At 40.5% G+C, this 12487-nt stretch overlaps 1 protein-coding gene across 1 annotated transcript in view; it reads right to left on the minus strand.

Annotated features, from left to right (window-relative positions):
* LOC128703570 (coatomer subunit beta') overlaps positions 1-12487 on the minus strand; it is a 58683-nt gene that overhangs the window by 32618 nt on the left and 13578 nt on the right. The window contains exons 8-9 of the mRNA XM_070101115.1: positions 11417-11591; positions 5791-5881 (exon numbers count right to left, since the gene is read on the minus strand). Of these exons, the coding sequence (XP_069957216.1) occupies positions 5791-5881; positions 11417-11591 (266 nt within the window). The remainder of the gene's footprint in view (positions 1-5790; positions 5882-11416; positions 11592-12487) is intronic.

Genomic DNA, 12487 nt, shown 5'->3' on the forward strand with positions numbered 1-12487 from the left:
AAGTAAATAAACCAAATATTTTAGCAAGAATTTATTTATACATAATTTTCACAAATACTTTTTGATATAAAGTAACTAGTACTATGCTGTGATGTGATGTTTCTATAAACTGCATAAAACTAGCCTATCTGTCCAGAATGGTCGTTAGTCCCAAACATTACAATTTATTAATGCCCTACTTTGTATAGCTTTTCTGGTAAGAATTTTTGTTATTATTTTTTTTTAATTTTTTTCACAATGGCCATCTCCCACCGAGGTAGGGTGACTCGAAAAAGAAACGCCGCCACTGACAAAGGAAGAACTCCTGGTCCTGTCTCCATGTTTAACCCCTTCACTGTATGTGTCATAGTACTACAGGTTTGAGGTCAATGTCTGAGTCGTAGTACTACGCCATGAGCTCAGCTCACTCAAACTGTGAGTGATAAATTTGGGCCTAGATACAAGAGAGTGGGTCAATGTGTAAGTGTATATCACAAACAAAATCCTGTAGCATGCAGAGCATAATTTGGAAAAAATGGGACTGTTTTTGGTTTAAAACAGCAACTTTGAAGTTTATTGTTGTATGATTTTTATGGTTGTATTCCTGATTTCTTGGTCTCATTTGATAGAATGGAAGATATATTATAGAAAAGATGATTTAATTGGGTTCAAGACTGAAAATAGCTTGAAACTGAGCTCAGAGTAGCTGAAATGTTTGATTTTTGCCGATATTCAAGAGTAAACAAATCACGTCACTTGTACAATACATGTCCAACTGGTGGGTCTAATATGTGTTAACCAATGTGCTGATATTTATACAATTATTACAATATTGCATAACAGTAAACCTTCTATTCTTTTTGAATGAATAAAAATTCAAAATGAAGTGTGTAAAGCCTGGGAACATAATAATGAACAGAGGAAATGTTATTTTAGTGCCAGAAATGCCTGCACTGTTTATTCTGGAACCTATTTTGAAATTGGATTATGAAATTTGTGTAAAATTGGCCAAATTACCAATTTCTGATCACTTTCTTGGGTAGCTGAAGTGGTTGACTGGAAGGTTTCTTGTGCTCATTCAATAAAATGGAAGATATACAAGCAAACGAGCTAGTATGTCTTCCATTTTATTGAGTGGAAGACTTAAAGTGGGCAAAATCACCAGTGCGTAAATACTGCTGACACGGCAAAATTTGTTAAAGTGTATTTTGTCACTCTTCCATTAAATTTTGTACTTTTAGTTTCATTACCTTCAGAAAAAGATTTCCTATCATTTCATAAGAAATTTTTTTTTTTTTTAATTCTTGGACACAGCAATTCTCAGATTAGGGGTCTGGACAATGAAAGGGTTAAGTAATGACACACTTTACTTTTACCTATACACCTGTAATATTTCAAACTTGGCTTGTTTCTCTTTTCTCACTGCTCAAATTTCACCAAACCTCTTTACCTCTTTCACTGTCATGACTCCTGAAATTAAAAGTATCAATAGTGTCATGCTTTAAAAAAAATTATCTTCTGAAATGGTAGAGCATCTTTTTCTGAAGGTAATGACACCAAAAATGTAAAAATTAATGGAAACTTATGGAATTACTGTACATTGGCAGTCTGGATACAATTTACCCATTGATGATTGTGCCCACCGAGTCCAATTTTAAGAAAATTCCAGTGCTCAATTGGACCCAATTCTTGGCTATTTCATTAGTATGCCTTCCGTTCAACTATCAGTACTTCCCTACAGAGTGCAAAAAAGGCATGAATATGGCGAATTTACACAAAATTCAACAAATTCCAATTTAAAGGCAGAGTTCAAAATAAATATTGATCATATCCCAGGCTTTCTCATGGAAAGAGAAATATAGTTTAATGCAATCCTTTATTGACTATGTTTAATCCACACAATGAGCTTTTTAAATCACAAACAATGCTACCAGGGGAAAGACGATGGGGATATATATAAAGAGAGTGGCAACGTGAGTCATGTCACGTATGCTGAAGCTTACTCCCCTCCACCATGCAGTTAACTTATGGACCTGGCCATTGCCATTAGGTGGGTAACCTAGTCTCACTATGTAAACAACTTCCCACAGTGCCAGTTTAACGTATGTAAGCAGTCCATACCTTAGTAATGTGTTAACAAACTGATTTTCAATCATTTCAAACACTAACTGTAGCAGCCAACTGCAATACTAATGATGCAAGTACCAAGAAGAATAGGCATGAATCTAATGGTATTAAAGAAATTGTTAATTTTAACACGCTGAATGGTGGTGAACATTGCAGTTATGTTTGTCAAACAACTGTGGATATTTTTGGCACTTCACACCATTTCTAGATTTTAATCAAAGCACTCAGGAGGAATATTAGTGATGCTGGAAGTACTAAGAATAAAGTGTTAATTTTTATGTGTCATGGCGGTGCACAAATTTATCACCAACCAAAATTTAAGATTCAGATAAAATTGTTTTATGCAACTTTTAATTATATGCACCTCACTACATCTAACTACAATTACATTAATTTTTTAATTAAGACTTCAAAAAATTTCTATGTTTTTTTTCAGTGTCATGATCAAAACCCTATTTTGTCTTTGATGCTCTTCACTTTGTTTATGATTTCATGTAGCACACTACTTCCAGGAACATCACTATGTTGAAATTGGACAATATGCACATAAATAGTGTCACATTTATTCTTCTTTCAATTAACCAGCTGTATCCCACTGCAGCAGGGTAGCCCAAAAAGAAAAACAAATGTTTCTTTTTTAAATTTTAATTTTTTTGACACGCATGGCTTACGGAGGAAGAATTCCGTTCCTCTTCCCCATGGAGATAAGAGGAAAGATCGAGTAAGAACTAGTAAGAAAATAGAAGAAGACCCAGAGGTACATGTATATATATGCTTGTACATGCTTGTGTAGTGTGACCTAAGTGTTAGTAGAAGTAGCAAGATGTACCTGAAATCTTAAGTTTGAGACAAAAAAGACACCAGCAATCCTACCATCATATAAAACAATTACAGGCTTCAATTTTACACTCACTTGGCAGGAAGGTAGCACCTCTCTGGGCAGTTACTGTCTACCAATCTACTACCTAGGGTTACTTTTATTTTTTATTTTATTATCACACCGGCCGATTCCCACCAAGGCAGGGTGGCCCGAAAAAGAAAAACTTTCACCATCATTCACTCCATCACTGTCTTGCCAGAAGGGTGCTTTACACTACAGTTTTTAAACTGCAACATTAACACCCCTCCTTCAGAGTGCAGGCACTGTACTTCCCATCTCCAGGACTCAAGTCCGGCCTGCCGGTTTCCCTGAATCCCTTCATAAATGTTACTTTGCTCACACTCCAACAGCACGTCAAGTATTAAAAACCATTTGTCTCCATTCACTCCTATCAAACACGCTCACGCATGCCTGCTGGAAGTCCAAGCCCCTCGCACACAAAACCTCCTTTACCCCCTCCCTCCAACCCTTCCTAGGCCGACCCCTACCCCGCCTTCCTTCCACTACAGACTGATACACTCTTGAAGTCATTCTGTTTCGCTCCATTCTCTCTACATGTCCGAACCACCTCAACAACCCTTCCTCAGCCCTCTGGACAACAGTTTTGGTAATCCCGCACCTCCTCCTAACTTCCAAACTACGAATTCTCTGCATTATATTCACACCACACATTGCCCTCAGACATGACATCTCCACTGCCTCCAGCCTTCTCCTCGCTGCAACATTCATCACCCACGCTTCACACCCATATAAGAGCGTTGGTAAAACTATACTCTCATACATTCCCCTCTTTGCCTCCAAGGACAAAGTTCTTTGTCTCCACAGACTCCTAAGTGCACCACTCACTCTTTTTCCCTCATCAATTCTATGATTCACCTCATCTTTCATAGACCCATCCGCTGACACGTCCACTCCCAAATATCTGAATACGTTCACCTCCTCCATACTCTCTCCCTCCAATCTGATATTCAATCTTTCATCACCTAATCTTTTTGTTATCCTCATAACCTTACTCTTTCCTGTATTCACCTTTAATTTTCTTCTTTTGCACACCCTACCAAATTCATCCACCAATCTCTGCAACTTCTCTTCAGAATCTCCCAAGAGCACAGTGTCATCAGCAAAGAGCAGCTGTGACAACTCCCACTTTGTGTGTGATTCTTTATCTTTTAACTCCACGCCTCTTGCCAAGACCCTCGCATTTACTTCTCTTACAACCCCATCTATAAATATATTAAACAACCACGGTGACATCACACATCCTTGTCTAAGGCCTACTTTTACTGGGAAAAAATTTCCCTCTTTCCTACATACTCTAACTTGAGCCTCACTATCCTCGTAAAAACTCTTCACTGCTTTCAGTAACCTACCTCCTACACCATACACTTGCAACATCTGCCACATTGCCCCCCTATCCACCCTGTCATACGCCTTTTCCAAATCCATAAATGCCACAAAGACCTCTTTAGCCTTATCTAAATACTGTTCACTTATATGTTTCACTGTAAACACCTGGTCCACACACCCCCTACCTTTCCTAAAGCCTCCTTGTTCATCTGCTATCCTATTCTCCGTCTTACTCTTAATTCTTTCAATTATAACTCTACCATACACTTTACCAGGTACACTCAACAGACTTATCCCCCTATAATTTTTGCACTCTCTTTTATCCCCTTTGCCTTTATACAAAGGAACTATGCATGCTCTCTGCCAATCCCTAGGTACCTTACCCTCTTCCATACATTTATTAAATAATTGCACCAACCACTCCAAAACTATATCCCCACCTGCTTTTAACATTTCTATCTTTATCCCATCAATCCCGGCTGCCTTACCCCCTTTCATTTTACCTACTGCCTCACGAACTTCCCCCACACTCACAACTGGCTCTTCCTCACTCCTACAAGATGTTATTCCTCCTTGCCCTATACACGAAATCACAGCTTCCCTATCTTCATCAACATTTAACAATTCCTCAAAATATTCCTTCCATCTTCCCAATACCTCTAACTCTCCATTTAATAACTCTCCTCTCCTATTTTTAACTGACAAATCCATTTGTTCTCTAGGCTTTCTTAACTTGTTAATCTCACTCCAAAACTTTTTCTTATTTTCAACAAAATTTGTTGATAACATCTCACCCACTCTCTCATTTGCTCTCTTTTTACATTGCTTCACCACTCTCTTAACTTCTCTCTTTTTCTCCATATACTCTTCCCTCCTTGCATCACTTCTACTTTGTAAAAACTTCTCATATGCTAACTTTTTCTCCCTTACTACTCTCTTTACATCATCATTCCACCAATCGCTCCTCTTCCCTCCTGCACCCACTTTCCTGTAACCACAAACTTCTGCTGAACACTCTAACACTACATTTTTAAACCTACCCCATACCTCTTCGACCCCATTGCCTATGCTCTCATTAGCCCATCTATCCTCCAATAGCTGTTTATATCTTACCCTAACTGCCTCCTCTTTTAGTTTATAAACCTTCACCTCTCTCTTCCCTGATGCTTCTATTCTCCTTGTATCCCATCTACCTTTTACTCTCAGTGTAGCTACAACTAGAAAGTGATCTGATATATCTGTGGCCCCTCTATAAACATGTACATCCTGAAGTCTACTCAACAGTCTTTTATCTACCAATACATAATCCAACAAACTACTGTCATTTCGCCCTACATCATATCGTGTATACTTATTTATCCTCTTTTTCTTAAAATATGTATTACCTATAACTAAACCCCTTTCTATACAAAGTTCAATCAAAGGGTTACTTTTATTATCCTTAATTACAAACCTACCTCACCAACAAGATCAAATGCATCTTCAATTCCATCTTCTGTCAAGCCTTCTTTATTTTCTCTTGCATTTGCAACAGCTTCAGGACTGTATCTGTTGAGGAAGTACTTACATTAGCACTGACTGCCTATCTATCAACACTTATAGCAAACAATTAAACAGTGCAATATACAAAACTTTAGGTATAAATACAACACAATAAAAATTAACACTGGTTGTTTCCCAAGGCAAGAGACTTACACCTAATATTCTCTCACAAGCCTTTGCATGCTCAGTTCTCTAACACTCAAAACTATCTTAACCCCCCTACCTCCAACTATTCCTCAGATGGCCCCTACCCATCGTACTGTACACCCTAGTTTTACACATTGTATTTTAAACAATTGTAATCCCTCTTCTTTTGTAGATGATTACTTAATATTACTGCTACACCTTGTGTTGCTCTAGTTCTCCCTGATACACCCAATTAAATTCCACGCCCTTTAACTTTGTTTCACTTAGTGCTATGACATCCAGCTTCCTTTCATTCACAACATTAACAATTAATTCTTTTTTTTTTTTTTCAATAAACCGGCCATATCCCATCAAGGCAGGGTGGCCCAAAAAGAAAAACGAAAGTTTCTCTTTTTAAATTTAGTAATATATACAGGAGAAGGGGTTACTAATCCCTTGCTCCTGGCATTTTAGTCGCTTCTTACAACACACATGGCTTACGGAGGAAGAATTCTGTTCCACTTCACCATGGAGGTAAGAGGAAATAAACAAGAACAAGAATTAGAAAGAAAATAGAAGAAAACCCAGAGGGGTGTGTATATATATGTTTGTACATGTATGTGTAGTGTGACCTAAGTGTTAGTAGAAGTAGCAAGACGTACCTGAAATCTTGCATGTGTATGAGACAGAAAAAAAAGACACCAACAATCCTACCATTGTGTAATACAATTGCAGGCTTCCGTTTTACACTCACTCGGCAGGACGGTAGTACCTTCTCCATACTAAATCCACACACATTCAAACAACACAATTTGACTTTCCTTTTATACAGGTCTCCCTCAACATACACGTTTTCAGCTTTCGCGGGCTTCACGCATTAGCGAATTCCCAACCGCCAAATTCCCAGCTGCCAAATCATATTCAAGTTTCCCGCCACCTGCGAGTCCCTACTACCCTCCCACCGACCCCCGCAACTAGCAGCCAGCCCTCCCACCACTCAGTGTGGTGAGTGTTTTGTTTGTTCATTATTTGCTATTAAACTACAGTATAAATAATGTAAACCCATTCATGACTGCACATTGGAATAGCTATTCGGACAGGTATTAGACGGTGACATGTGTTTACTCTTGAACACAGCAAAGAATCAAACATTTCTGCTACTGCTAATAATAATAGTAATAATAATAATAATAAAAATAATAAATACGATATAATTGAAGGAAGTTGTACAAAAATACGAGGGAGTGGTTGACACATCGTCAGTGTGGCTTTGTTTATGCTGGAGTGAGCATTAGTCTCCGTGCTCTTCCAAACATTTCACAATAATTCATTGTTTGGTGCTTGTAGATTGAGTGCGACTGGAGTGGTAGAGGCAGTGGTTGAGGCAGCTGTTGAGGCAGCTGCTGAGGCAGCTGTTGAGGCAGTGGTTGAGGCAGCGATTGAGGCAGTGGGTGAGGCAGCTGTTGAGGCTGCTGTTGAGGCAGCGATTGAGGCAGTGGTTGAGGCAGCTGTTGAGGCAGCGATTGAGGCAGCTGTTGAGGCAGCGATTGAGGCAGTGGTTGAGGCAGCTGTTGAGGCAGCGATTGAGGCAGTGGTTGAGGCAGCAATTGAGGCAGTGGGTGAGGCTACTGTTGAGGCAGCGATTGCGGCAGTGGTTGAGGCTGCTGTTGAGGCAGCAATTGAGGCAGTGGTTGAGGCAGCTGTTGAGGCAGCGATTGAGGCAGTGGGTGAGGCAGCTGTTGAGGCAGCGATTGACGCAGCGATTGACGCAGTGGTTGAGGCAGCGATTGAGGCAGCGATTGAGGCAGTGGGTGAGGCAGCTGTTGAGGCAGCGATTGAGGCAGTGGTTGAGGCAGCTGTTGAGGCAGCAATTGAGGCAGTGGTTGAGGCAGTGGTTGAGGCAGCAATTGAGGCAGCAATTGAGGCAGCAATTGAGGCAGTGGGTGAGGCAGCTGTTGAGGCAGCGATTGAGGCAGTGGGTGAGGCTGCTGTTGAGGCAGCGATTGAGGCAGTGGTTGAGGCAGCTGTTGAGGCAGCAATTGAGGCAGTGGGTGAGGCAGCTGTTGAGGCAGCGATTGAGGCAGCTGTTGAGGCAGCGATTGAGGCAGTGGGTGAGACAGCTGTTGAGGCAGCGATTGAGGCAGTGGGTGAGGCAGCTGTTGAGGCAGCGATTGAGGCAGTGGTTGAGGGAGCTGTTGAGGCAGCGATTGAGGCAGTGGGTGAGGCAGCTGTTGAGGCAGCAATTGAGGCAGTGGGTGAGGCAGCTGTTGAGGCAGCGATTGAGGCAGTGGTTGAGGCAGCTGTTGAGGCAGCAATTGAGGCAGTGGTTGAGGCAGCTGTTGAGGCAGTGGGTGAGGCAGCTGTTGAGGCTGCTGTTGAGGCTGCTGTTGAGGCAGCGATTGAGGCAGTGGTTGAGGTAGCTGTTGAGGCAGCAACTGAGGCAGTGGGTGAGGCAGCGATTGAGGCAGCTGTTGAGGCAGCGATTGAGGCAGCTGTTGAGGCAGCGATTAAGGCAGTGGGTGAGACAGCTGTTGAGGCAGCGATTGAGGCAGTGGGTGAGGCAGCTGTTGAGGCAGTGGTTGAGGCAGCTGTTGAGGCAGTGGTTGTGGCAGCGGTTGAGGCAGCGATTGAGGCAGCGGTTGAGGCAGCGATTGAGGCAGGGGGTGAGGCAGTTGTTGAGGCAGTGGGTGAGGCAGCGATTGAGGCAGTGGTTGAGGCAGCTGTTGAGGCAGCAATTGAGGCAGTGGGTGAGGCAGCGATTGAGGCAGCTGTTGAGGCAGCTGTTGAGGCAGCGATTGAGGCAGTGGGTGAGGCAGCTGTTGAGACAGCGATTGAGGCAGCTGTTGAGGCAGCTGTTGAGGCAGCGATTGAGGCAGCTGTTGAGGCAGCGATTGAGGCAGTGGTTGAAGCAGTGGTATTTAATAACTTTTTTTTTTTTCAACAAGTCGGTCGTCTCCCACAGAGGCAGGGTGACCCAAAAAAAAGAAAGAAAATCCCCAAAAAGAAAATACTTTCATCATCATTCAACACTTTCACCACACTCACACATTATCACTGCTTTTGCAGAGGTGCTCAGAATATAACAGTTTAGAAGCATATACGTATAGAGATACACAACATATCCCTCCAAACTGCCAATATCCCAAACCCCTCCTTTAAAGTGCAGGCATTGTACTTCCCATTTCCAGGACTCAAGTCCGACTATATGAAAATAACCGGTTTCCCTGAATCCCTTCACTAAATATTACCCTGCTCACACTCCAACAGATCGTCAGGTCCCAAGTATCATTCGTCTCCATTCACTCCTATCTAACACGCTCATGCACGCTTGCTGGAAATCCAAGCCCCTAGCCCACAAAACCTCCTTTACCCCCTCTTTCCAACCCTTTCGAGGACGACCCCTACCCCTCTTTCCTTCCCCTATAGATTTATATGCTTTCCATGTCATTCTACTTTGATCCATTCTCTCTAAATGACCAAACCACCTCAACAACCCCTCTTCTGCCCTCTGACTAATGCTTTTATTAACTCCACACCTTCTCCTAATTTCCACACTCCGAATTTTCTGCATAATATTTACACCACACATTGCCCTTAGACAGGACATAACATAACATACATGTTATTAATAATAATAATACATGTTAATAATATGTACTATTATTATTTATAACATATATGTTATTAAATACCACTGCCTCAACTGCAGAATTATTGTGAAATGTTTGGAAGAGCACGGAGACTAATGCTCACTCCAACATAAACAAAGCCACACGGACGATGTGTCAACCACTCCCTCGCATTTTTGTACAATTTCCTTCTTCAATTATATCGTATTATTATTATTATTATTATTGCTATTGTTATTATTAGCAGTAGCAGAAATGCTTGATTCTTTGCTGTGTTCAAGAGTAAACACATGATGTCACTGTCTAATACCTGTCCGAATAGCCATTCCAATATGCAGTCATGAATGGATTTGCATTATTTATACTGTAGTTTAATAGCAAATAATGAACAAACAAAACACTCACCACACTGAGTGGTGGGAGGGCTGGCTGCCAGTTGTGGGGGTCGGAGGGAGGGCAGTAGGGACTCGCAGTGGTTGAGGAAGCGGTGGAGGCATTGGTGGAGGCAATGGCGGAGTCTGTGGTATTTAATAACATACATGTTATTAAAGCATAACATGTATATTTTTAGTACAGTTTATGACGTTTTCATGTATTTTATGGTTGTTCACGGTTCAACAAGTTAAGGAAGCAGTATTGTATTATATTTCCCTACAATATATTGGGGCACCAAACATTCACGGTTTTTCAACATTCGCGAGGCTCTTGATCCCCTAACCCTCGCGAATGTTGAGGGAGACCTGTATTAACATTCAATACAGAATCGGTTACTAGTCCCTTGTTCCTGGCATTTTAGTCACCTCTTATGACACACATTGGTAATGGAGGCATAGTCCTGTCCTGCTTCCCCATGGAATTGAAGGGAAACACTAAGTACAAGAACTAATAAGAAATTAGGAAAAACTGATGACTGTGCATGCACGCGCATGCGCACATGCAAAGCATGTACTGGATTATAGTAATACAGGTTGGCCATCACTAATCTGGCATCATTGGGACCTGTAGTGTGCCGGATTAGAGTGTTTGCCTGATTACAGAGTGGTTAGGTGAGAATACACTTAATTAACCTATCAATAAAGACTCTTTCTGCTACATCTTCCCCATTTTCATCACTGCTTTCTCCTCCACTGCTTGCTGCTGTGGATTTACAACCACCTGCACAATTTCCGAATCAGTATAACAAAATTTGAAATTATGCTAGCCAAAATTAGTGCCGGATTACTGATGGAACCGGATAACTGATTGCTGGATTAGTGATAGTCGACCTGTAGTAGAAAGATCTACCTATCATCCTTGATGTTTATTAGACAAAGAAAATCCAGGGCAAGAGACCACAACTATTGTAAAATAAGAAAAAATGTGATGTTAAATGGATATTAGAAAGATTTTATAGTTATAGAATACTAGAATGGCATCCAAGCAGAGGCAACATGTGCTATAACCACTGGAAAATAAAACATTGTAAGATAAATTAAACACTATATCCATGTGACACAATGAGTATAGCAATGCTCCTGTAACTACTATCACAGTTAACAGGTAATGTCACTGCTCTTTCCATCCTTGTTTATTTAGACCTATTCTTCTTCTATGCCATATATTTGCCTCAGTCCTTCCTCATTCTCTATTTATGTTTACATTACATAAATACTAAAAGTAGTGCTGTAGGTTTTGGATGCTTAAGTACTTCTATCTCTTCTTGCAACCATATCTCTTACTTTAAGAAACAGAAGTTTCATAAAGAAGTAGACAAAGTTTAAAAAAAAAAAAAAAAAAAAATCCTCACTTGAGAATGAAGTAGTTTTCATCAGTTGCAATGCAGACATAATCCCCATTCTCCGACCAAAATACTTGGCGAGGCTGGATCTCAATACGTCGCACAAGTTCTTGAGTCTCCCAATCATAGAAGGCAAGACCTGTTGAGCTGGAGCGGCATCCCAAGAGATACCCACCATATATACCTGCCAGTGAGGAAAACAGTATGAGAAATATCTTAAGGGACCCTTGAGTGTTGCACAACCTGGATTTCTTTTTTTTTATCCTAATTTTAAGTAAAGATATTTGTGCATTCCTTTGATGCATCATTTTTTTTTTGAAGTAACAAAAGCCTAAAGTAAACAATCATTAATTAATGTCATTAGCCACCACCACTACAATGCTGAAGAACCAAAAACATTAAAATACAGCCATCCATCTCTCAATGCAGATTTGTTGTATTAAGTTACTTTGTGTATAAGTTCATTCATACCAGTAATTTGGTGTGATCAAAAGTGACACTTTTGTGATCAGTGGATCAGCAGTGCACAGCAACAGCATAGGATGATGTGCAATTTGTATGGTATTTTGCAATGCATTGACAGTTACTTTTAACCCCTTATCTGTGGCATGCCTACAAATTAAAATTCTTGCGTATGTGTGAAGGGGATGGGGGCAAGATTTTGAAGAAAATAAATGAGCGAATGCATTTTTATGAAATGAATAAGACTAAAATAAGTGGAATCTGGTGAAAACTTACACATTTATGACATGCTGAAATTTAAAAAAAAAAAATCAGCAACAGTGGCATAAATATGCCAGTGACATTAAGTTTTACAATTTATTGACCCTAGATGAGTGATTTTGCTTTTTAATGTTTAACACTACACACACTACTTTCATATAATATTACGCATGTTTCATGAAGTTTTAGTACTTCAAACATGGAAAAATGCATAGCCCAATAATGATCTATATACAGTGGAACCTCTATTGCAAGTGTGTCCACGTGCGAGTTTTTTCCATATACGAACAGTCGATGGGTCAATTTTTTGCTTCCATACGCGAGCAAAATTTCCACAAGCGAGCAGACCTCAAGGCA

Source organism: Cherax quadricarinatus, chromosome 76 (assembly GCF_038502225.1).
Source record: "Cherax quadricarinatus isolate ZL_2023a chromosome 76, ASM3850222v1, whole genome shotgun sequence".
In the NCBI taxonomy this organism is placed as follows: domain Eukaryota; kingdom Metazoa; phylum Arthropoda; class Malacostraca; order Decapoda; family Parastacidae; genus Cherax; species Cherax quadricarinatus.